Source organism: Hesperophylax consimilis, unplaced genomic scaffold (genome assembly GCF_061612785.1).
Source record: "Hesperophylax consimilis isolate HC1 unplaced genomic scaffold, BYU_Hcon_1.0 scaffold_33, whole genome shotgun sequence".
NCBI classification, from domain to species: Eukaryota; Metazoa; Arthropoda; class Insecta; order Trichoptera; family Limnephilidae; genus Hesperophylax; species Hesperophylax consimilis.
The window spans coordinates 260,328-284,286 of record NW_028301263.1 but is presented as its reverse complement, the minus strand read 5'-3'; the positions used below and the strand labels follow the sequence as shown (position 1 = coordinate 284,286).

Below are 23,959 nucleotides of genomic sequence, written 5' to 3'. Positions count from 1 at the left end.
CAGCTGGTCCAGTTCCTTCACCACTTAGGATTCTTGCTGCAGAGTCTCCATCTTCTATCTTCGTAGAACGTCACAGCGGTGCTGCCAAGGTCTGGTATCTGTGAGAGGATAGTGTGTCAGCGCTTTATTAGCAGCAGACACATACCTGGATGGATGACGAACCTCGTGCTGGCACTGTTGGTGGACGCGGTGGACTCTTTTGCTGCAGCAGCTGGACCAGTTTCTTCACCACCTGGGATTCTTGCTGCAGAGTCTCCATCTTCTATCTTCGTGTCACCTGTTCCTTTACTTCATTTTACTTAACTTAACTTCATTCTATTTTTGTAATATTTATATTTTCTGTAATACCTGCATCAACTGTAAAGCGCCCCTGAGGTGATATCTCACAAAAGCGGCGCTATACAAATTATCCAATAATAAATAAATAAATAAATAAATAAAAATATGATGAAATGCCTGAAAGTCTGAAGAATGAAGGAAGAATGAATGTATTTTTTTTTTTTGTATTAGGCAATTCACCCTAAAAAGAGTGCTATGTGCCGTTAAAGTTAGGGGAGATGGTTATAATTTTATGGGAAATCTATACGGGAATAGGAAATCTCAAATATTGAAGTCATTCAAGTCTATGAACTTGTATAGAACTGAGAAAATGCGAGAATTGTTGAGAGAAAGTAAATAAGGGAATACTAAGGGGAGATTGGTGGGTGATTTTTATAAGTAAACGATAAATGCCTTTGAAAGATGAATGATTTTTACAATTAAAGAAAACATGATCAAGAGTCTCATTTTCCATGCCGCACTGGCAGAGTGGACTATCTAGGACCCGGATTTTAAACAAATGGGATGCAATGGAGCAATGACCAATTCTCATTCTCGAGATACAGGAAATAAATCTTTTGGATTTTTTCTTGCCGTGGAACCAAGGTTTACTTGGTATATGATTTTGTATTCCAGCATAAAAAGCACCAGTTCGGGTTTTCGTACTAGACCAATTTTCTTCCCAGGAGCGAATCATATTGGATTTAAGAATTGGGATGACGTCAGAGATAGGAATTCTAAAATCTAAAGGATTAGAGCCAGAAATTGTTCCAAGTTTAGCTAGAGAATCGGTTTTCTCGTTACCCTCAATTCCCAAATGGCCAGGGACCCAAACCAATATTGTCTCGAAATTTAATTCATTTAAAGATTTAAGGGTGTTTCTGATATTATAAATAATATAGTCTTCTGGTTTATGGATATTTTCAACACTGCGCTTAGTGAGTCAGTGCACAGTAAGGCTCGTCGAATATTGAAAAGCTGGATTTGGCTCAAAGCTTGTTCAATTGCGAAGCATTCTGCAGTAAATATAGAAATTTCTTTAGGCAATTTATAAGACAAATCTAAATCGAATTCGGGAATGTGTACCGCAGCTCCACAATCTTTGTTATCAGACTTAGAACCATCTGTGTAAATGAGTGAAAATTCTGGAAACTTAGAAGATGTATAATATAATAATAAATTAATTGTACAGCGCCCTTGAGGTGATTTTTCACAAAAACGGCGCTCTACAAATTATCCAATTATTATTATTATTATTATTATTATTATGTAATGTTTTTAAATTTTTCCTCAACATTTTGATTAGATGAGGTTAAAATATCAGTTCGGAAGTCTGAAGTTATAACATTGGGGATATAATTGATAGAATCAAATGGGATAATGAAAATAGGAAGGATAGGATCTTTTTGTAGATTTTGGAGGGAAGAGGACAGAGATTTGAATGAAAGAAAACTTTTTAGAAGGAGAAGAAGTCGATTTTTATCTGTCGATCTTTTTTCGTTATTTAAGTTATTGAACAAATAATCAAGGCTTTGTTCTAAAGGGTGACGCGATACAGAAAAAGATTTAATAATAATAATAATAATAATAATTGGATAATTTGTATAGCGCCGTTTTTGTGAAAAATCACCTCAAGGGCGCTGAAAAATATATTTATCAGCCAGGAATTGTCTCCTCAGAATTAAGGGAGGATCAACACATTCTACCTGGAGAGAATTAATTGGAGAAGATTTCATCGCTCCAATAATTATTCTGAGCGCTTTCGACTGAATTCTTTCAAGTTTTTTGTCCAAATATTTAGGAAGAGGATCGAAAAGAAATGTTCCATAATCCAAATGGCTTCGCACTAGAGCACCATACATCAATTTAAGAGTAGTAGGATGAGATCCCCACCACACTCTGGAAACAGCTCGCATAATATTTAGCCCCTTTTCACACTTAGCCGAAATGTTCTGAATATGCGGGAGCCAGGAAAGTTTATGATCCAAAAGTAGTCCAAGAAATTTAATTTGCTTAACGATTTGAAGAGGGACATTATCAAAGCAGACAAAAAAGGGGGGTATTTTTCTTTTGCGCGTAAAAGCCACTACTTTGGTTTTAGACGTAGCTAAATTCATCCCATTTGTCAACAACCAAACTTTAATATTATGTAAAGCCAAATTCAATTCCTTCGCAGCGCGCGATAGATTTTTGTGTGATAAATATATAAGGAAATCATCAGCAAAATAAAGTCGCTTGATAGATGAAGGAATTACATTGTCTAAATCACTTATATATATATTAAATAATAATGGACTGATTACGGACCCCTGAGGTAACCCCTTCCATAGTTTGCGATTTATTGTTTTTGAGGAAAAGTGGATAATAATGGATCTGTCTGTTAGTAAATTAATAATAAATTGAACTAGTTTTAAGGGAATTTTTATTTTAATTAATTTTTCTTTCAAAATGTTAATTAATACATCGTCGTAAGCTGACGAAAGATCAAGAAATGTGGCCAGAGTGCAAGAATTAAGGGACTGAGATATACGGATGTCTGTTGTTAATACACTTAAATTATCTATGGTTGATTTCTTTTTCCGGAAGCCATATTGATTAGGAGAGATAATTCTGTTATTTTCAACAAACCATTCCAATCTGTTCTTTATCAAGTGTTCTGCTACTTTCATTAAACACGATGAAAGAGCAATAGGACGATAGGATGAGATTTCAGATGGATTTTTGCCAGGTTTTAAAATCGGAAGAATTTTTTGAACTTTCCAGACTTCAGGAATAAATCCCGTTTCGAACATGTAATTAATTAGGGATAAAAAATATTCAACCGACATGTCTGAGAATGCTTTAATGAAACTATATAAGATTCCATCAGGGCCAGGAGAAGAGTCTGGAAGGGAATTGATTACTCGATTTAATTCACTTACTGAGAAAGGAGAGTCCAGCCAGCTAGAGTGAGATGGATAAGAAATAAAGGAAGGCATTTCCTCACATCTGGCAACTGACGGAGGAGCTATCTTGTCAGCAAAACCTATAATAATTTCTTCTGGAATATGTTTGGAACGCTGGGGAGTATATGACGAACCGAATTTTTTTAAATTGGACCATACGGATGACTGGGGAGATTCAGGAGACAAGCGTTCACAGAATTTTCGCCATCCAGACCGCTTTTTGTTTTTCAAAACGCGTTTCGCTTCTGCCTGGGCGCGTTTCACAGAAAGGTAATTTTCGAAAGACATACATTTACGGAAAATGGAAATTGCTTCTCTTCTGGATTTGACGACACTAGTGCATTCTTCATCCCACCATGGGGTGGAATGTTTTATCTTAATGTTTACATTACGCTTTTTAAGTGTTTTTTCTGCAGCTTTTATTATCATGTTAGGAAATAATTCACATTGTAAACTAGTGTTGACAAGGGAAGACTTAGATGCTTGAACAATGGAGTCTAATTCTGAAGAAAAATTTCTCCAATTCGCGTCTTTCGTTTTAAATTTTTTTTTTTTTTTTTAATGTATATTTTATTTAGTTATAAGAGTTTACATCTTATACCTAATATATTATTTTCTATGACTACTACAATATTATTTACTTCTTACATACTAAAATTTAGATTTAACAACATTGAGACATAATCCACGAAAAACTGCAAGACTTTTAGCTTCCTTAACAATTACCGGGAGTTCATTGAACATTTTAAAACCTTTATAATAAATATTGTTTTGTGTTTCTGATAAGTGTGTTTTAGGAAGCCTAAAATCGTTGCAGTTTCTCGTAGGATATAAATGAACTGCACTATTAATTCTAACATTCTTTGAGATATAGTCAGGTAACATTTTATTTTTTAGCTTATAAATAAACACTAAGGTATTATAAACTAATCGTTGCCACACACTTAAAATATTGAGTTGACGTTGCATGGTTTTTATTCTGGTGTACCTGCTACAACACAGTATTGACCTCATGCCTCTGTTCTGGATTACTTCCATTCTCTTAATTTGGGTTTTGTTACTTAGAAATATTACACTTGTACAATAATTTAGATGGGATGCTACAGTGGTATTGTAGACCAATATCCTTGTTTTAATGTCCAATTTTCCTTTTATCCTACTTAAGAAATTAACCTTTTTCGCCATTTTTTTATTTAAAATTTCAAAGTTAGTGTTAAATTTTAACTTGTTATCTATTATGATTCCCAGGTATTTAATTTCTTTTACTTCTTCCATATTTTGATTGTCTATATTTAGGACAGTATTTACGTTTAGTTTTTTCCCTAATACCATAAATTTACTTTTAGTTACATTTAATTTCAATTTATTTATGTTTAACCACTTAGATAATTCATTAAGTTCATTTTGTATTTTTGACAACGCATCTTCAATATTATTTGCTATAATATATAAAAGTGTGTCATCTGCAAAAAGTTTGATGGAACAGTACTTTAAGCACTTCACTATATCATTAATATATAAAATAAATAGGAGCGGTCCCAAAACAGATCCTTGAGGAACTCCAATGTTGATTTCTTGTTCTTCAGAGATAGTATCTCCAATTTTGGTTTTTTGTTTTCTATTTTTTAAGTAATCAATAAACCACTGCAATTCATTAGCACGGATTCCTATGTCCTTCAATTTCATTATTAGTCTTTCTCTGTCTATCGTTTCAAAAGCACGTCTAAAATCCAAGAACACTGCTATTGTGATTTTCTTCTGATCCATAGCTGTTTTCCATTCATTTATCACATAATTTATTGCTGTTTCACAGGAATATTTATTTCTAAACCCAGATTGTTCTTTTACTAGGATGTTATTTTTTTCTATAAATTTACTCATCTGTTCTTTCACAATGCATTCTAGTAATTGTTCATATTTAGGCAATCCATTTATTGGTCTGAAGTCTTCGAAATTTTTAGCATTTATTTTTTTGGGCACTGATGCCCAAAATAATAAATTTAAAATTTTAAATTTAAAACTATTGTTTATCGAAAAGGAATGCGTGGAAGATAGATGGTGGAAGGTAATTATTATAGGAAAATGGTCACTGGAAAGTGGATCTTTAAGAATGTTCCAAGAACATATGGGAATCACCGAAGATGAGCAAAGAGATAAATCGACTGCACTTTTCCGATGTTGAGGGGCAGTGAAACGAGTTGGAGATCCATCATTTAGAATACATAAATTATAGGTATCCATAAATTCTAATAGATTATGGCCAGAACGGTTTGTTAACTCACTGCCTCAAGAAGGAGAATGAGCATTGAAGTCCCCAAGTATCATATACGGGGGACGAATCTGGGATATAAATGTTGACCATTCGTTTTCAACAAAAATTGTAGAGGGAGGGATATATATTGATAGTAATGTAATATCAGATACAACAGCTGCTACTATCTGAAAATTATTGGGGAGAGTGTTGAAAATAATTTGTTTAAAAGGGATAGAATTATGTATAATAAGAGCAGTGCCACCTTTGCCATCCAGTCTATCATGTCTTAGACAATGATATCCAGGAATCTTAAATTGGTATGAGGGTTTTAACCACGTTTCGGAGATGGTAGCAACTGAAATATTATGTTCATCAAGTAACTGTACAAGATCAATTTTGTTGGCGAATAGACTTCTACTATTCCATTGAAGTATTTTGCTCAGTTGCGGATACATCGGGAAGGCTAGAGAGTAAAGATTTCATATAATCGGCAGCGTTGGACGGTACTTTATTGTTATTTGAAAGGATCGTAATTAATAGGGTAATTAAAGTTTGAATAAAAGAAGAATTTTCAATCATGACTTTAGGTAAGATATCGGAAGTGGAACAGTTTTTTAAGGCAGTCCCATTGGGAGCCTGGGATTTATTATTCCCATTCGGGTTAAGTAAAAGATCATTATGTAGTTTTTTATCGAAAGAAGGAATAAATTTTGGATTAGATTTTATCGGTTTGAAAATTGTTTCTTTGTGGGAAGATGAAAGAGGGGATTTAGGGGAAGAAAAATGAAAGATAGAAGCGTTAGGGCCCGTTCCCACTTCCGTTTTCAAATCGGAGGAGTGTCCCGTTTTAAAAACGGATGGCCAATGGCCCTGTTCACACTACCGTTTTATAAACGGACCATACTCTACGAAAAAAAATAATTGTCGATTCAACAAAAACATGTTATTTGCTCATTCTTCAGTAATGGTGCGCAATGAACGACGATGAAGCTCTTGTTGTCATGTTGTACTTATTAAAAAGAAGGAAAAAAGTGAAAAGAAAATTTTGGGTACACCCAATCATAGCCGAATGATTTTCTGTAGGAATTTTCCAAGTGTTAATTGGTGAGATGAGAAGTGATGAACTAAAGTTCTTTAATTATTTTAGAATAATAATGATTGGATTATTTATATAGCGCCGTTTTCACCATGAAAAATCACCTCAAGGGCGCTTAATGGCTTAAGAGAATGTCTATCACTTCCTTTAACCATCTACTGGAATGAGTTTCAGAGAACTTAACATATCAAAATACAAAATTGAGAAAGTGCATTTGTCCTGAAGAAAGGCTATCGATATTTTAAAGTAAGAAAACAATAACAACTCAAATATTTTTTATTATGTGTTTATTAAAATAATAAGCTCTTCCGTGCATCTCATTAAAGCTTTAAAATTTAAAAAAAGTAAACTTAAAAAAATAAAAATAAAAATTTTGATGTACAAAAGTTGTGTACACCAAGTGTTTTGTTTTTATTTGGTTAAAGATAAAATATTACCATACTCTTTCTTCGACCAGTGGTATTAAATTTTCGGGATTTATTTCCTTATCCATTATTGTAGTTTTGATAACCAAATACAAGCACGCAGCGTGCCTGCTTCCTTGCGACAGGGAGCGGGCGGGAAAGGGTCGGGGTTTGGCGGGGACTCTGCCGGAACGACTGGACGACAAGTGTGAACAGCTCCATACAACACTATGAGGAATTTGGGGGTATCGGGACTCGAGGGGAAACTTGAAGGCAGTGCATGATGACGTGGAAGGCTTTTTGGGACGCGATAACTTAGGTATCAATCAAAGAGCCGTGTCAAAGGATTGTGCGAATTTCTCGTTGACTCACGATCATCTCGTTTACTTGCAGGAGGATTTGGAGCCAAATTATGCCAGCAAATGGGCTATTCCGAGTTCGTCAAATATGCAATTAACTAATTACATTAACCTACTAAATCAATCTTTACATGTACCTTATAGCAGCAGAATCATAAAGGAGTGGTGCCAAACAGACACAAGAGTTTACCAAAATCAAATTTACTAACAATTAACCATTTGAGTTATATTTAATCACCTGTTCAAATAAACATGTATAATATCTTTTATCAGCGTTTAACTACGACTTTGTTAGGGTGCAGGGAATCAGAATAATTACAATAGGAAAGTTAGCTCATTCAGAGAATTCATTTAAGTCTAGGTTTTACAATGGAAAGACTAATTAAATTTTGAAACTCGACGCCTCGATCAGAACCAAGGGGGTTACCACAAAAATGAAGGTAATTAAAATCCTATATCATAAATCAAAAAATTACACAACGTTTGATGGAATTTAATTACAATATAAATACGGAAATATTTGCGTTCAAGTTCGTAAATAACGTATTAATTAGTTAAGTACATATGTCTATAAAGGTACGTAGTACAAGAGAGCTTTTAGTAGTTTTCTGTAGATATCAAAGAAATTAAGGGTCCAATTTTCATGGAGGCTTATGTGTTGTAGGGGAGGAATTTCCCATCCCTGCGAACACATATGCAAAGCCTTAAAAGAAAAAAAATTAAATATCGGCCATAGCCAAGAGAGAAGAAAATTTTATATTGTTTTAAACAAATAAAAGAATGGCGAAAAGATTGAAAATATCACAACCCTTACTGCGTGTTGCCGTTAAATGCACGGCGAATTTGGAGAGTATGTCCAACTTTTGGTAAAATTAATTTTAGTTCTCAATAATATCAACAGATGTAGCTAACGCAAGAAGTGAAATATATAAAATTGCTATCTTAGCGACAATCAAAACCCTATGCGCAGTTGTGAAAACTAAAAAAGGAGGGTGTTACCCAAATCGCAATTCCAAACAGCGTATGCTGAGGCTTAATTTGGCAGGTCTGTTTCGTCTTCAATATCAGTATCGATCAGTGTATCTTTGCCAGTATTGCTGGATGGTAGGTTGAAATATTCTGAATGAAATATTCTTGGGATAGCACCAGTGTCACATAGCTTTTTCAGGTCATTATATTTTGCTTTTGTGATAGGAAGCTTTGATTTATATTTTGCATAGAGTTGTTTCAGTTTTGCATAAATTTCTATGTACTCTTCTTTTACATCATCTTGCATGCTATATTTGACGACCATCACGTTTGGCGTAGACTTCTTGAATGTTGCTACACGAATCTTGCTTATTTTACCGACAAGGTTTCCCTTGAAATATTTTTCGGACAATTCCTCATAATTCTTGAAGTCTTCATGTGTAAGGCCTTCCACCTGATAGGGTCCTGGATCCTTTCTAGCTAGCTGACAAATTGTCAGCCACTGTGAAGGCGCCCATACCGTTGTGTGTCGAACAGAATTTTCTATTGTAGCGTGAATACTGTCTACTGTCATCTCTGTGTGTCCCGGCAGCAGATAATTCATCTGTATAGTTTCTAAATTTTTTGACATCAACAAAGCGTTGTGGATGGCTGCCAATACGATCTTGTTTTTATTTTGCCCAGGGCATGAATCCGAGTACAAAATTAAACTTTTAACGGTTTCACGTTCATCAACGTTGTCTATGTACTTTTGCAAAATAGTGAAAATCTCATTACCACCTCTTTTGCCTTCCGTTTCTCCCCAAACATAGCAGAAACCACTGCGGGTTACACTTTCGTAAAAACACAAGTTAAAAACTGTGTATTTTCTTGAATAAAATAGTGTCATGCCGCTTCCATATGGGGTATTCAATACCTTTTGAAGGTCAAACGAGGTACAAATAATGGAACTATTCTTTTTTGGAAGTTCTCTATGACATTCTAACCTTTTCTTTGAGGCATCTTTCTCTTCCAAATGCTCCTTCATTTCTTCATTCTCAGTTATATCTTTGCCTTCAAAACGTAAACATTTAAGACATTTGTCTTTTTTCGGAACGTGGAATCCAATATTGAACTCATCAGTAAAAATTTCACGGAAGATCCTCTCACTTACATAATCAACCCCTTTGCTGGCTTGATTTTCTTTATAAATGCGGTAGAGATTTTTTATGTTTTTAAATTCTACTGGCAGGTATAATCTCGTGCTATCCTTCTTACAGTAATGTGAAGGAAGTGCCTGTAATTATTATTTTTTTTTTTTATTAACATTCAAACCTGCTAAACTACTTATGTAGTTTGTCAGCAGGTACATAATGACAACATTTTTGCAATAACATGGTACAATGGTAAAACAGTATGTAGGTATGTATAATGTTGATGATAAATTAACAATAAATGACAAGTTGGTTAAATTACAGAATTGTATAAATATAAATATGTAAGAAGCAGTATAAGCCTCATATAACAAAAACAAGCACAAATGAAATTAATATGAACAAATGAATATATCAAGTGAAATAATCAACAAGTACTAGGTAATACAAATTTATAACGATTTTTCATTTCCCTAGAATGTGAATTCCAATTTGGAAAACAAGGTCTTCAGTAGTGCATCAATATAAATCCTCAGTATCTAATAGCCATTTCCTTAGATTATATTTGACTTTGGCTGTAAAAACTTTTATATTTTTAATTGTCATTGGTAGTTTATTAAATATTCTGGGTACAATAAAGTTTAGGGTTCTTTCACCGTATTTATTGGTACATTTCGGGACCACCAATCCTTCATTTTGGGTGAATCTGTAGCAGTCATTTCCTGCCCGCTACAGAGCATTAGCATTATTCACTGCCCATCTCTATTTACAACTCCGCATCTATGGCAACTCTGGACAACAAGGAAGGGGCTCGCGATCAAGACACGCACCTCAACAATTTAGTATTTATCTGGCCGCGATTCCGGGACCTCGTGAAACTAGGGGAAGACAAGAACCACTCCATGAGCGAACACGATTACGAACAAGGATGACGACACCGTTTTGTGGTTTTACCTTTGGTCATCCTTGTCCCTTCATTTAAATAACAGCTGTGCATAACCGCATCGCTTGGCGCCCGTTATTACATTCTTCAGGTTAGTTTATTATAAGTGCCACCCAATTGTCGCTTTCAATGCAATATTTAAAATTAGCAATCGTGCTTTCATCCTTCGGATGTAGCACACGCCTGAGATAAATGTCACTAAATAAAGAGTTCTCATGTTATTTAAAGGTTAATGAAGTGTTGTAGAAATAAATGTTGTGTCATTTTTTTTTTTTTTTTATATATTTACTCCACACAGGAGGCCCTGAAGAAAATAATTTCCCTCAGGGCCTATGTCATCTTTGGGGATGCTGTGTGGAGGGTCTTTTTGTGGAGAGGAAGGAGTGAACATGGGTCTTGAAGAGTCCCATGTTGTAGGAGGGAGGAAACACAGAGGCCGGCAGTTCGTTCCACAGCCGAGCTGTTGAACTTAAGAACGAATCGTAGAAGCGACCCGTTCTCATGTGACAAGTGTCAACTGTGTACAAATGTTGGGCGCGCGTTTGGCGTGTATCCCGACTACGCACCGGTGCCGAAGGGATCAATGACGCTAGTTCCTCAGAGCATCTTCCATTGTAATACCGATAGAACAAGGACAGCATACCTACCTGACGCCTGTGCTCTAAAGATTGCAGTCCGTTTGTTAAGATTGGGGAATCTATCAAACGGACCGCCCGTTTCTGCACAGAGTCAAGGGTTTTTTTCAGGTATTTTGGGGCTCCAGACCAGAGATAGCTGCCAAATTCGACAGTAGGGCGCACTTGCGATTTGTACAGGGTGAGCAGTTGTGTACTATTAAAGTATCTGCGGGCCCTGTACAGTACGCCCAGCTTCTGAGAGGCCAACTTTACTCTAGCTTCGATGGAGCCCCCGTACCTGAGCTGGTCACTTATAGTTACACCAAGCATATCAATGGAAGGCCTGTTCGGAAGATTGCTTCCGTTGAAGGAGACTAGATTATCATTTGGATCCCTTTTAGACGTAATCAGACAGGATTGGGTCTTTGAAACATTAAATTCGACGAGATTATTTTTACCCCAGGAGGAAATACTCTGTCATGGAATTCATTTCCCTTATCTTTTATTTAATACACTGTTGTTACATACATTCCTGAGGCACTCATGCCCTACACCTTTTATAATTTTGTTTCAACACCGCCCAATGTGGCAATAAGACTCTTACAAATCTTGTATTATGTTTATGGAAAACTCTTTCCCTATACAAGGAATCAGACGATATAAGATGTTGACTAACAATATTATAAAACAATAATCCTCTGACAGGTAAAACATTCAGAGACTTGTATATTAATTTAGTGTCGTTTCTGTGTGCATTGGTATATTTATGGATTAACAATTTTGTAAGGGAGTTTTGTAATGTTTGGATATAACTTATATTAGTTTTACAAGAATGTCCCCAAGAAGTGATTCCATAAGGGATTGTGGATTCAGCCAGAGAGAGATAGATTAATTTTAAAGTATGTACTTACAGGCACAAAATATTTTATTTTATAAATTCTACCCACAATAGACCGTAGACGTTTACAAACATTAGTAATGTGTACATCCCATTTCATGTGGCAGTCAATAGAAACACCCAAATATACATAATTTTTGACAAAATCGATGGTTTCACATGATGAAAATATATATTTTAACAATTATATAAATATATATTATAATTAAAATATATTAAAATATTATTATTATTAAATTATATGATATTATACCATATTTTTAAAAATAAAATATTAATAATATGATAATATTTTGTAATCCTGACTTTTACATTTATATATATAAATTTTTTGATAGATCTAATACGCCTAAATTTTTTATAAGAGAGCTAGGTATAATGCCAGTAGCCGAAATTACAAATGGTAATATTTTTATAGTCTGAGAATGTCAAATTCTTTTGAACTCATTTCCTAAATCTGTGTTTTTTATTATTTTTTCAAAAACAGATTTTTCGATATTACAGGAATTTGTTTTTTTTATATCAAAGTACTAAATAAGTACAAAAAGAAAAAGAGAAAAAAATCTAACCTATTAGGTGTGTGAGTTTGTGTTACTACTAACTAACTAACCATCACGCCGTTTCCCCGCAGGGGTAGGCAGAGAGGACGGACCGCCAAACAACTCGGTCTTGGCACACACTCCTTGCCTCATTCACATTCATACATCGTCTCATACATACTCTTCTATTATTCTGACTCTTGACATGGCCCGACTTGAGTATCGAGTTTGTGTTAGCATGAGTTATGCTATTCTGTACATTATACTGTAAAACTCTCGACTCGAAGTTTGCGGGATCGAATCCCGAAGTGGGCAAGTAAATTTTATTTGGTTAATTTGTGTTATTCACAATTAATGAATTAATATACGTATGGTATATTCGCGGTACGTTCCATAGTGAAAGATACTCTCAGTATCGCCTGGTGTAAGACCACCATTCAGAATTGAAACGTTGCTTGAAATGGCTTTAGCCGTGTTTGGTGACCAAATCTGAATAGCCAGGTAGATTCACTTATTCAATAAATAATACCCGTTCTACGGTCTAAATTTAAATAATGATTTTTGGTCTTTCATCAGGGCGATACTGACAGTATTTAATGCTCTGAAAAATGCCGCAAATATAATACTTATGTGCATGTTCGTTTCAAGAGACAGAAGGTCAGCGGTCCTATATCGATTTATTATTGTTTTTGTAAATTATTCTCAAAAAACATGAATGAAAAGACCAAACACAAATAACCTGACTGCCATATGTTGTGGTTAGAGTATTTTGAAGCGAGCAAGCGTAATTACTAGTGCCACGTAATTATGGTGCACGTGTGAGTCAACGCTCATAAAGGCAACTGAAATGCAATTGAAACGAAAGGAACGAAGCAACCGCAAGCAGCGTTATGCGTTGTTTGCGGTTCCTTCATTCCTTTCTCAAAGACAAATACATAGCACTATCTTTTTTTATGTCAAAACAAATATGGGATGCTAGGAAGAGGAATAATAATAATAATAATAATAATAATTGGATAATTTGTAGAGCGCCGTTTTTGTGAAAAATCACCTCAAGGGCGCTAATATGGGAAAATACCTGGCTATACAGATTCGGTCACCTAATACGGCTAAAGCCGTTTCAGGCCACATTCCGATTCTTTTTTTAAAATATATTACTTTGAAAAAGTTTATTTGTATTTATTTTTGTTCCATTTCCATAGTCCTCAATAAGTTTTATACCTGTTCTGAGGTCTACATACTACAAACTGAAACATTCGGTCGGAGCCGCAATGTTTTTTTTATTTCTGTGGGCCTTAGAAAACAATAATGTTATTTATTTATAACGGTTTTGTTGACCGAGGTAGAACGAACACAGGTTCTCTGTTTTTTGACCAGATGTAGGTATATTTTTTACAATGCCGGCCGGCGTAGTCCGGGTGGTAAGGCTTTGGACTCCCATTCCGAAGGTCGCGGGTTCGAACCCCGTGTACGCAAATAAATTTTATTTGATTGATTTGTGTTATTTCACAATTAATTAATTAAAATAATAAATACTATATATGCGGCACGTTCCAGAGTAGAAGATACTCCCAGTATCGCCTTGGTGTAAGACCACCATTCAGAATTGAAACGTTTCTCCAAATGGCTTTAGCCGTGTTTAGTGACTAGATCTAAATGGCCAGGTACTTCCCCACCTTCCTCTTCCCCATCTCCTTCCCTTACCCACTTACCTTCAGCCAAACAACATACCCCAATCGGGGATGCCATAGTCTCACTGGCTCCAGACCGGAGCAGTTGGGACTCTTGTGAGCTATTCACTATAAAAATACTATGTAAAACCAAATGCCAAAATGTTTTTAATAGAGATATACATAATTAAGAAATTGGCACATACATCATCATACATGTCATAATATGGAAAATCAGGACTAAAGATATATGAAGAAATAATAATAATATAAAATGAAATGTCAGGCTTTCTGTAAAAATATTAAAAAACATACAATTAAATTAAATGTTACCTTGTATATATTCGTTTAAATTCTAACGTAGTATAAACTAATTAAATAAATAATACAAAAAAAATAGTGCCATCTGGTAACTGAAATTCATAACTTTTATAACGAAGATTTACATTACCGCCATCTTACTGTTTTCAGGCAAACGTTTTTAAAATAAATTCTAGTTAGAAAAAATATTGTTTTGGAAATGAACAACAGAGTTCGTGTGTGTCGAAAATAGTTGATTTTGTCATGTCTACAATCGGTCTTAAGCCCACTTCTAGCGGAGATATTTATGGATCATATTGAAAATGTTTATACTATTCATAAACGATGTCACTTCCATATTCACTGATGTTAACATATTATTATTTGCCGATGACATGAAAATATATAAAATCATAAAAAATATATACGACTGCTTGTCCCTCCAATCCAATTTTATAAAATTCGTAGAATGGTGTACCATTAACAAACTTACACTTAATATAAAAAAATGTCAAATCATGAGTTTCTTTAGAATTAAAAACCCTATCAAATATAGTTACTCTTTTAACAATCACAGTTTATTGTCAGTACCTGTAATAAGGGACCTTGGAATAACCTTCGACTCTAAACTACTATTTACCAATCACATTGATATAATAACGGGTAAAGCAATGAAAATTCTGGGCTTCATTGTAAGAATTTGTAAAGATTTTAAAAATATCCAAACATTTAAAATACTATATACAACTCTGGTTAGGAGTCATTTAGAATACAATTCCCCCATATGGAACCCTTTCTACAAAAGCCATGAAAACTCCATTGAAAGAATCCAACGCAAATTTCTCAGATCAATTAATTTCAAATTAGGTATTCCTGCGGTTGACATAAACTATGAATCTTTATTACAAAAAATGAGACTCTTATCGTTAAAAGATAGAAGAATACTCAATGATCTTATTTTCTTATTTAAAATAAACAATAACTGGTTTGACTCCCCTGAATTGGTCTCATTAATAAATTACCATGTACCTAGTAGACCGACTCGACTCAAAACACCTTTTCACTGTGACAATACTATGACGAACGCAGAACAAAACTCAACCATCAATCGCTTGCATATTTTAGGCAATGAATATGCTAATATTGATCACGCTGCCGGTAATCTGTCTTCATACAAAAGATGCGTTAAACTAAATTTGTTTGCTAGTACCACGTAAATACATCATGTAAACATAATATGCCTACCAGTACTTCTAAAACTATTAATGCACTTGAAATCATAAGTACTTGTAAAATTTATCATATCGGTTAACATAATCCAGGATTTATTACTTTTATATTTAAATCATTGTCGGTACCTTGAGTACGGTATCTTATTGGTACATTTTATTGTTTTATTTCAATCTTTAAATTTTTATTTTTATTTATACTTTTTCCTAATAAATTATGGTTTGTACTTTAATACTTTATATTTTAAACTATTCACTTTACAATTTACTTTTATACATTATAGTTTTTATACACTACTTATTACCTTACTTTTTACCTATTTTCTTAAATTTTACTAACATTATACTGTTATTCTTCATGTTGTTGTACTATTATAAGTATGTCAATTATGTTAATGGCACGTGTTGTGCCGTATATGTGTAAATAAATAAATAAATAAAATATAATTCTTAAGTCTCCCTTAGCTAAATATATAATATACTATGTCAGATACTAATATAAATGACACTAAACTGCGCTATATAAATTCCATGTTATTATTATTATTATTATTGGAAGTAAAAAAAATAATTTAACCACCACTTTAGCCCTATTCAGACTGGGAAGAAAGAACAGCCGAAATCCTTTTCGAGGCCAATAACAGCCCCTGTAACCGTGACTTATTGCAGTGTTGACCGTGGCATCAATGGCACGCTTGGAGTGGTTGGAATAGGCACAAAAAGACTTCCCGGTGCTTTTTCACTTCACGTCTGAATTTTACTTCAATGTTAGTTACGCTTCTTCCATTGAGTGTTTTCATTTTGTTCTCCATTTTTTATCAACATCCTTATAGAGCTCACTTCTTTTGTAGTGAACTTTTATTCGAGTTTTATTAACATAATTAAGTTAAATCTAACCCTTGTGTACTCTGATACAACGTAAGAAGTGTTTTACGCTGGCCAAGTATTCCCATAAGGGCTTTTACCAAAGATATTACCAAGGATTACCAAGGATTCAGATTTATTTTGTGTGGTTGGTATTTCCAGCAATTGTCATATTACTTTGTAGTTGCTTTGAAATCTCGCGAACAAATGTAATATGGCGTTATGATTTTGGTTGACGACCGGTGTATTATCGTATAAATGTGAAATAATTAAAACGAAATAAAAATTTGAAGTGTATATTTTTTTAGGTTTTCCTTAACATTAAGAGTCACTTTTAGTAATAATATAACTAAATTCAAGTATCAATTCAAATAAACATTCCATATTTACCGTGAAGCGGAATTCCAAATTTACCAAATTTTACCAAATCAAATCAAATTTACCAAAGTGTGTATGTTTTGTTATGAATTAAATTATTAATAAAAATGTATTTTAATTATCGTTGAATGTGCCAACCCTTATCATAAAGCAACATTTTTTTATGGTTTTTACCCGGTTTCAGGGCAAATATCAATTCGTTTCAGAATTGTGTTATTAATTATTAACTTATTAACTGCCAACTTTATTTTCGATTTTAATAGAAGTATTGTCATGTTTTTTTTCTTTTCAATGTAACTATGTAAAAAAAGTTTTTTGAAAAGTGTAATCAATTTATTAATAAAATTGATGAGTTCAGATTCTTTTTCGAATAAAAATGGAATTTACAAAAAGTCCATATTGGATTTATTAATCCATAAGGAATTGTGGCTTTAAAAGCTCGAATCGAAAGCAGATATACGAAGCGTTATTATTTATTTATTTATTTATTGGATGATTTTTATAGCGCCGCTTTTGCGAAATATCACCTCAGGGGCGCTGTACAGTTAATGCAGATATTACAAAAAAATATATAAATATTACAAATTGAAATTAAGTTAAATAAAATGAATTACAGAAACAGGTGACACGGAGATGGAGAATCTGCTGTCAGAATCCTATGTGGTGAGGAAACTGGACCAGCTGCTGCAGCGAGAGAGTCCACCGCGTCCACCAACAGTGCCAGCACGAGGTTCGTCATCCTTCCAGGTATGTGTCTGCTGCTAATAGAGCGCTGACACAATGTCCTCTCATGGATTCCAGACCTTGGCAGCACCGCTGTGACATTCGACGAAGGTAGAGGATGGAGACTCTGCAGCAAGAATCCTAGGTGGTGAGGAAACTGGACCAGCTGCTGCAGCGAGAGAGTCCACCGCGTCCACCAACAGTGCCAGCACGAGGTTCGTCATCCTTCCAGGTATGTGTCTGCTGCTAATAGAGCGCTGACACAATGTCCTCTCATGGATTCCAGACCTTGGCAGCACCGCTGTGACATTCGACGAAGGTAGAGGATGGAGACTCTGCAGCAAGAATCCTAGGTGGTGAGGAAACTGGACCAGCTGCTGCAGCGAGAGAGTCCACCGCGTCCACCAACAGTGCCAGCACGAGGTTCGTCATCCTTCCAGGTATGTGTCTGCTGCTAATAGAGCGCTGACACAATGTCCTCTCATGGATTCCAGACCTTGGCATCACCACTGTGACATTCGGAAAGTCCATCTCCTTGTACACTTGTTTCTGGTGATTATGTTAGTGGTGCATTATTCCGAAATAAAAGGCGGCGGACGGGACAATAAATCAGCTTGGGCACTTGTTAGGGCTTACAGAGTTTCCAAGAATAACATTGAAAACATCTGGCGTACCTACAGTTACCGATTCTCGTCCCAAGTTCAACTTCATTGAATTTAGATTATTTTTAGCACAATTTTCGATTATTCATTTTTGAAACACTGCACTCTAGTCACATTACTATTAAGTTCTGATTACTAATTGGTAAGTTAATTTAAAATGATGATTCACTGATTTTTAAAATAACTTCAAAGGGATGTTGCCTCGTTTCCCTTGAAAATACTAAAAAAACACAAAGCGGTTGGAAGACGGCATGACGCGTCCAGCTGCCACAAAGGGCGCTATAAACCATGCAATTTGCCCTTTGTTAATTTTACACAGACTCTAGAAGCGGCCGTCAAACGCGTAGCGTAGTCCCGAATGGAACTAGCCCTACCCCTCCCCTTACCGCGGGCAGCGGTCAGCTATATCCCGCGCCGAACGGCTCGCTATCCCCCCGTGCGACTAGCCCCACCCCTCCCCTTACCCCGCGGGCTCCCGTTCATCCAAAAATCACGCGAAATGAGCGTGCGTTCGAAATTAATTTTAAAAAATAGGTTGCCGTTCAAAATTTTGTTGGATCTTTGCAGAAATCGTTTTTACATAGCTATCCCAACAACTTGGCGTAAAAAAATTGGACGGATGATTTTTCCGGAGCGACATTTTTGACTGATATCAAAAAAGCATGTTCCAAAAGAAAAAAATGTTGGATCTCTTGATTAAATAAAGCAAACACCAATATAAAGACACTCCGTGATCAAAAATTGGAGGGAGTAATTTTCCCGGTAACAATAGAATTAAAAAACAAATCTCTTTTAAAAAAAACACTTTCCCTACAAAAATATTGTTGGATTTCTATTTAATCAGGTGGATATTAATTAATACTAACAAATAATAATAATAATAATAATTGGATAATTTGTAGAGCGCCGTTTTTGTGAAAAATCACCTCAAGGGCGCTGTACAATTTATTTCCTAGGATCTACATTTGTTATTTAGAAATGATACCAAAACATACTTACCTGGCAAGTCACTTCCAACAAACACACTTATATTAAAAAGTTTATGCTTATAAAAGATAGAACTGCACGCAGAGGACACTATATCAAAAAACACTGATCGTCGCATGATCTTAAGTCTGCTATAGTTTTTTTTATTTTAATTTAAATGTATTTTAACTGTCTTAAAAGCCTACAAATTGTTATCATTTTTATTTATTTATTTTTAATTATTATTTTTATTTATTTTATTTTATTTTTAGTATTTTTTACATTTTGTTAATTTAAATTTAAATTGCCGTCAACTGTGAAAGTTTAGGTTTCTGAAATTATGGATACGACTGTCTGAAAAGGTGCGTTTTAAGTTTAGACCTAAATTCTGTCGAGTCTGCGATCATTCTCAAATCATGTGGCAGTCCATTCCAGGCTTTAGGTCCTGACACGGCAAAAGCACGCTCACCGAACTTAGTATCTGGTGTGCGCTTTGGTTCCTTCAACCTTCCGATAGCTGATGACGTTGCTGACCTAAGGGTTGACTGTCGGGAGTTGGAATCTTCTGGAATACACAATTCTGATAAATAAGCCGGAGCCATTCCGTTAAGTGACTTAAATACCATCCAGCATACCTTGAACTGGATTCTTTCAGGACATTTGAGCCAGTGCAGATTTTTGAGATGCTCTGAAATGTGGGAGTATTTAGATACTCCGGTGATAAGCCTTGCCGCGGCGTTGAAAACGGATTGTAATTTGTTGATTTGACATTTAGGGAGACTTGCATATATTCCGTTGCAATAATCTAGACGTGAAACAACATAGGAATTGACTAGCAATTTAGTCGCCTCTGTTGGCAGGTTTCTCCGCACTGCTTTAATTTGCCTTAATTGAAAGAACCCCGTGCTTACAGTTCTGTTCACCTGAGTTTTAAGGGAAAAATTAGCATCCAGATTGACACCCAATAATTTGATGCACGTTTTTGGAGTGATGTCACTTCCGGAAATGGTTATTGGGGAGTTTTCAATGTTATGCTGACGTCTGCTTGTAGCAGTCCACAGAAACTCAGTCTTTGTGGGATTCAGTTTCAATCTATTTGAGGTCATCCAGCGAGTAATTGCTTCTATACACTCAGTTATACGAATTTTTAGACTGTTTATTTCTTCTGGTAAGCAGTAAAAATAAACTTGCTGGTCATCAGCGTAGCAGTGAGATAGAAGGCCGAATGATTCTATTATTTTAGCGACATCATTTGTGAAGAGGATGAAGAGTAGTGGGCCCAGAACGGACCCTTGGGGTACTCCAGATGAAAGGGTTGCATAATTTGATTGGTTTTTTCCTACTTTTACGGCTTGTAAACGGTTGGCCAGGTACGATGTCAGCCAGGTCTTAACATCACAGTTTAAACCAAATGATTCATCTAATCGTTTAATAAGAAAGTCATGGTCAATCGTGTCAAATGCAGCACTCATGTCCAAGACTGAAAGAAGTGCCAGTTTACCCGACTCAATGGCAGTAGTTATGTCCGACAAAACACGTAGTAACCCGGTTTCTGTGGAGTGGAACCGTCTGTATGCAGATTGGTATTTAGCTAATAATTCATTTGAATTTAAGTGACATATGACCTGTGAGGCAGCGATTTTTTCTAATATTTTTGATATAAAAGGCAGATTTGAAACGGGTCGGTAATTTGAAAGATCTTCAGCGTCCAGTTGTGGTTTTTTTAATAATGGAGTTACGATAGCTGATTTAAGGGATTTTGGAAAGTCACCCGTGCTAAGTGACTTATTGAAAAGATGAACTAAAAAGGGAGCAATTTCATTGCAACACTTTTTCAGTAGCCACGTTGGAATAGGGTCGAGCGAACACTGCTTGTTCGGTGAAGTAAGAATTAATTTCCTTACTTCTTCTAGGGATGTAGGTTTGAAGGCAGAAAGGTTTTCTCTATTGCATTTAGTAAAATACGGTGGTGGAGCGTAGGTTGTTAGGGCTCGTATTGACTCAATTTTGTCAAGGAAAAACTTGGAGAAGATTTCCGGAGCTATGTCGATTGTATTTGGTGCATGGACATCAGCAATGACTGTCTTAACCGAGTTCCAAAGACTACGTGGATTTTGACGCTCTGAAGTGATCCTATTTGTCCAATATTCAGACCTTTTTGAACGGATTAAGATCGTGTACTCTTTTTGAGCCTGTATCCAATCGTTCCGTGATGTAACCCCCGAGTGTCTGTAGGACCTCTCCAATTTACGCATCAATCTCTTCTGGCTCCGACATTCTTCGTCAAACCAGGCATCAGATTTTCGTAGACGCCGAGTTTTTGTAGAAATTGGAGCATATGTATTTAAAAGGGTTGAAAGGATGGTGTTATAATCTGCTGCTAGTTTGGTTGGCGACTCTGTTTCCCATGCGCTATGTGTACAGAGCGGAGAAGCTTTTAGTTCTGACAGGAAGTCGTCAAAGTTAAAACCGCGCCATGCTCTTGATGTGATAGTAACGTAAGGAATTTTCGGTGGGTTAAAATCGATTTCTGCGCGAATAAGTCGATGGTCTGATAGTCCTACATCCACACTATCCGCTACCAGAAACGGACCGCTTGACTTTGAGATAAAATGTCCAAAGTTCCGCCAGCATCGTGAGTTGGGGAATTAACCCATTGACGGCATCCGAAGCAGTCTAATAAATCAGTGAATTTAAGAGTATTAGGTGATTCTAGACGCTCTAAGTGAATGTTAATGTCACCTGTTATGAAAATATTATCGGAAAGTCCCACAACCCGCTCGAGAAAACACGAAAATTCATTAAAAAAGTCCAAAGTGATTTGTTTTGAACCAGGCCGGTATAGGGTAAATAAAATGAATGATGCTCCTGCAGACGAAACTCGGCATCCCAAGTGCTCAAAGGTTCGGTATGCACCAATTGACACCCTTGTTAAACGCAAGCCCTGGCGACCTAAAATCACGATACCCCCGTGATTTACGCTAGCGATGTTGTCATCCCGAGAAATTGTTGCTTTAGGTCGGGCTTCTTCTAGCACGACATAACCTAAAGCTCGGAGTCTCTTTATTGAAAAAGAGTCACTATTTTCGTGCCAAGTCTCAGTTATGGCCAGGACATGAAGATTCTGTTCGTTGAAAACCTCCCCTACCTCCTCTATCTTGTTATTGAGAGATCTAACATTCCAGGATCCTATACCTAGTTGACGGCTCTTAAAGTTTGCATGCCGTTGTATACAAGCATTAACTGTGTTATATTCTCTCTCCGGAATCGGGAGAATTTGAGTTGCTACTTTTCCCTGTTCTTTTGTTAGCGGTGACGTAACTATTTCGATGCTGTGTTCCAGATGTTTTTTCCTACTGCGTCCAGCTCTGCAACCACGAAACCTAATTTTACGGGTAGTTGTTTTAGTAATAACGCGTCCAAGGTTATACAGCGATATCTTTGCAGCTATTGCAGGGTCCAAATAGACACTTTCACTATTAAGTCTGAGTAGTGTGGCCCGGTCATATACGACATTGTTTACAACCATCATAGCCCAAAGGATACCCTCATAAATCACTTACACGCACTTGAAACTGTTCACTAGTCTATCACCGTGCACATGTGGTAAGCATTTAAAACCGACGACCGATGTTTTGCCTTTCACTGTGCACTTTTTGGATAACGTGGCAGATTTGAACTAAAAATATGTAAATATGTAAATATGTGAAGAGTTCTCGAAAGAAATACTTTTCCAGCGAGAGTTATAATTTTTATTCAGTTTTTGCTAAAAATAACTAACTTCCCGTTAAATATTTTGTTGGATCTCTTGTCATTCGTCATCCCTAAATGATACTCCACGTGACTGCAAAAATTTCATCGACGGGGGAATTTTTGCATACCTCAAACTCTTTATTGATTGGCCTACTTGGACAAAAGCGTATGAGAAAGAAAAGGCAACGATACAAACGATCGCGGTTAATAATGGATATAACATAAATAACATTGAAAAAATTATAAAAAATAAGAAATATAAAAATAAAATTAATTTAATATATCCGGCAAATAATAAAAATATAGAAAAATTTGCATGTCTCGAATTTATCGGTCCAATATCCATAAAAATAGCAAAAGAAATAAAAAATGCGGTCTAAATATAGCTTTCAAAACCAATAATAACATAGGAACAAACCTTAAAAACTCTAAAAGTAGAAATCCTAAACTTAATAATAGTGGCATATATGAATTAAAATGTGACCACGCCGATTGCAACGCTACTTATATCGGACAGACGGGAAGGGCTTTTTCAACTAGATACAAAGAACATATAAGATGTTATAATAATAAGAGCACATTTTCAAAATTCGCAGAACATCTCTTAGTAAACAATCACGTCCCGCTTGACAACAACGAACTTAAACCCTTGCACATCGAAAGAAAGGGCCTTAGATTAAATTTACTTGAACAATTAGAAATCAATAAAAGAACCAATGACCCTAATATAACATTAATTAATAAAGTAAGGAAAATTATTTATTCCCCGCTTCTAAAGTTCTAAGTATGTTCACAAAACCTAAACAATATAACACATTTAAATAAATTAATAACTACTACATCATTATTAAACAATTAAGATAACATTAATGTGGGGAAAACAGACTTCAAAATACCCCCACAGAATATGAAATCTATTGTCACAATTATTTTTATCAA

General features: G+C 35.4%; 1 protein-coding gene across 1 annotated transcript in view; it reads right to left on the bottom strand.

The window, feature by feature from the left end:
- Window positions 1–8,409: 8,409 nt before the first annotated feature.
- The window catches only part of LOC149409197 (uncharacterized), a 71,229-nt gene continuing 55,679 nt past the window's right edge, over window positions 8,410–23,959 (bottom strand). Inside the window, exon 4 of the mRNA XM_089650035.1 lies at window positions 8,410–9,621. Coding sequence (XP_089506161.1) covers window positions 8,410–9,621 — 1,212 coding nt within the window. The remainder of the gene's footprint in view (window positions 9,622–23,959) is intronic.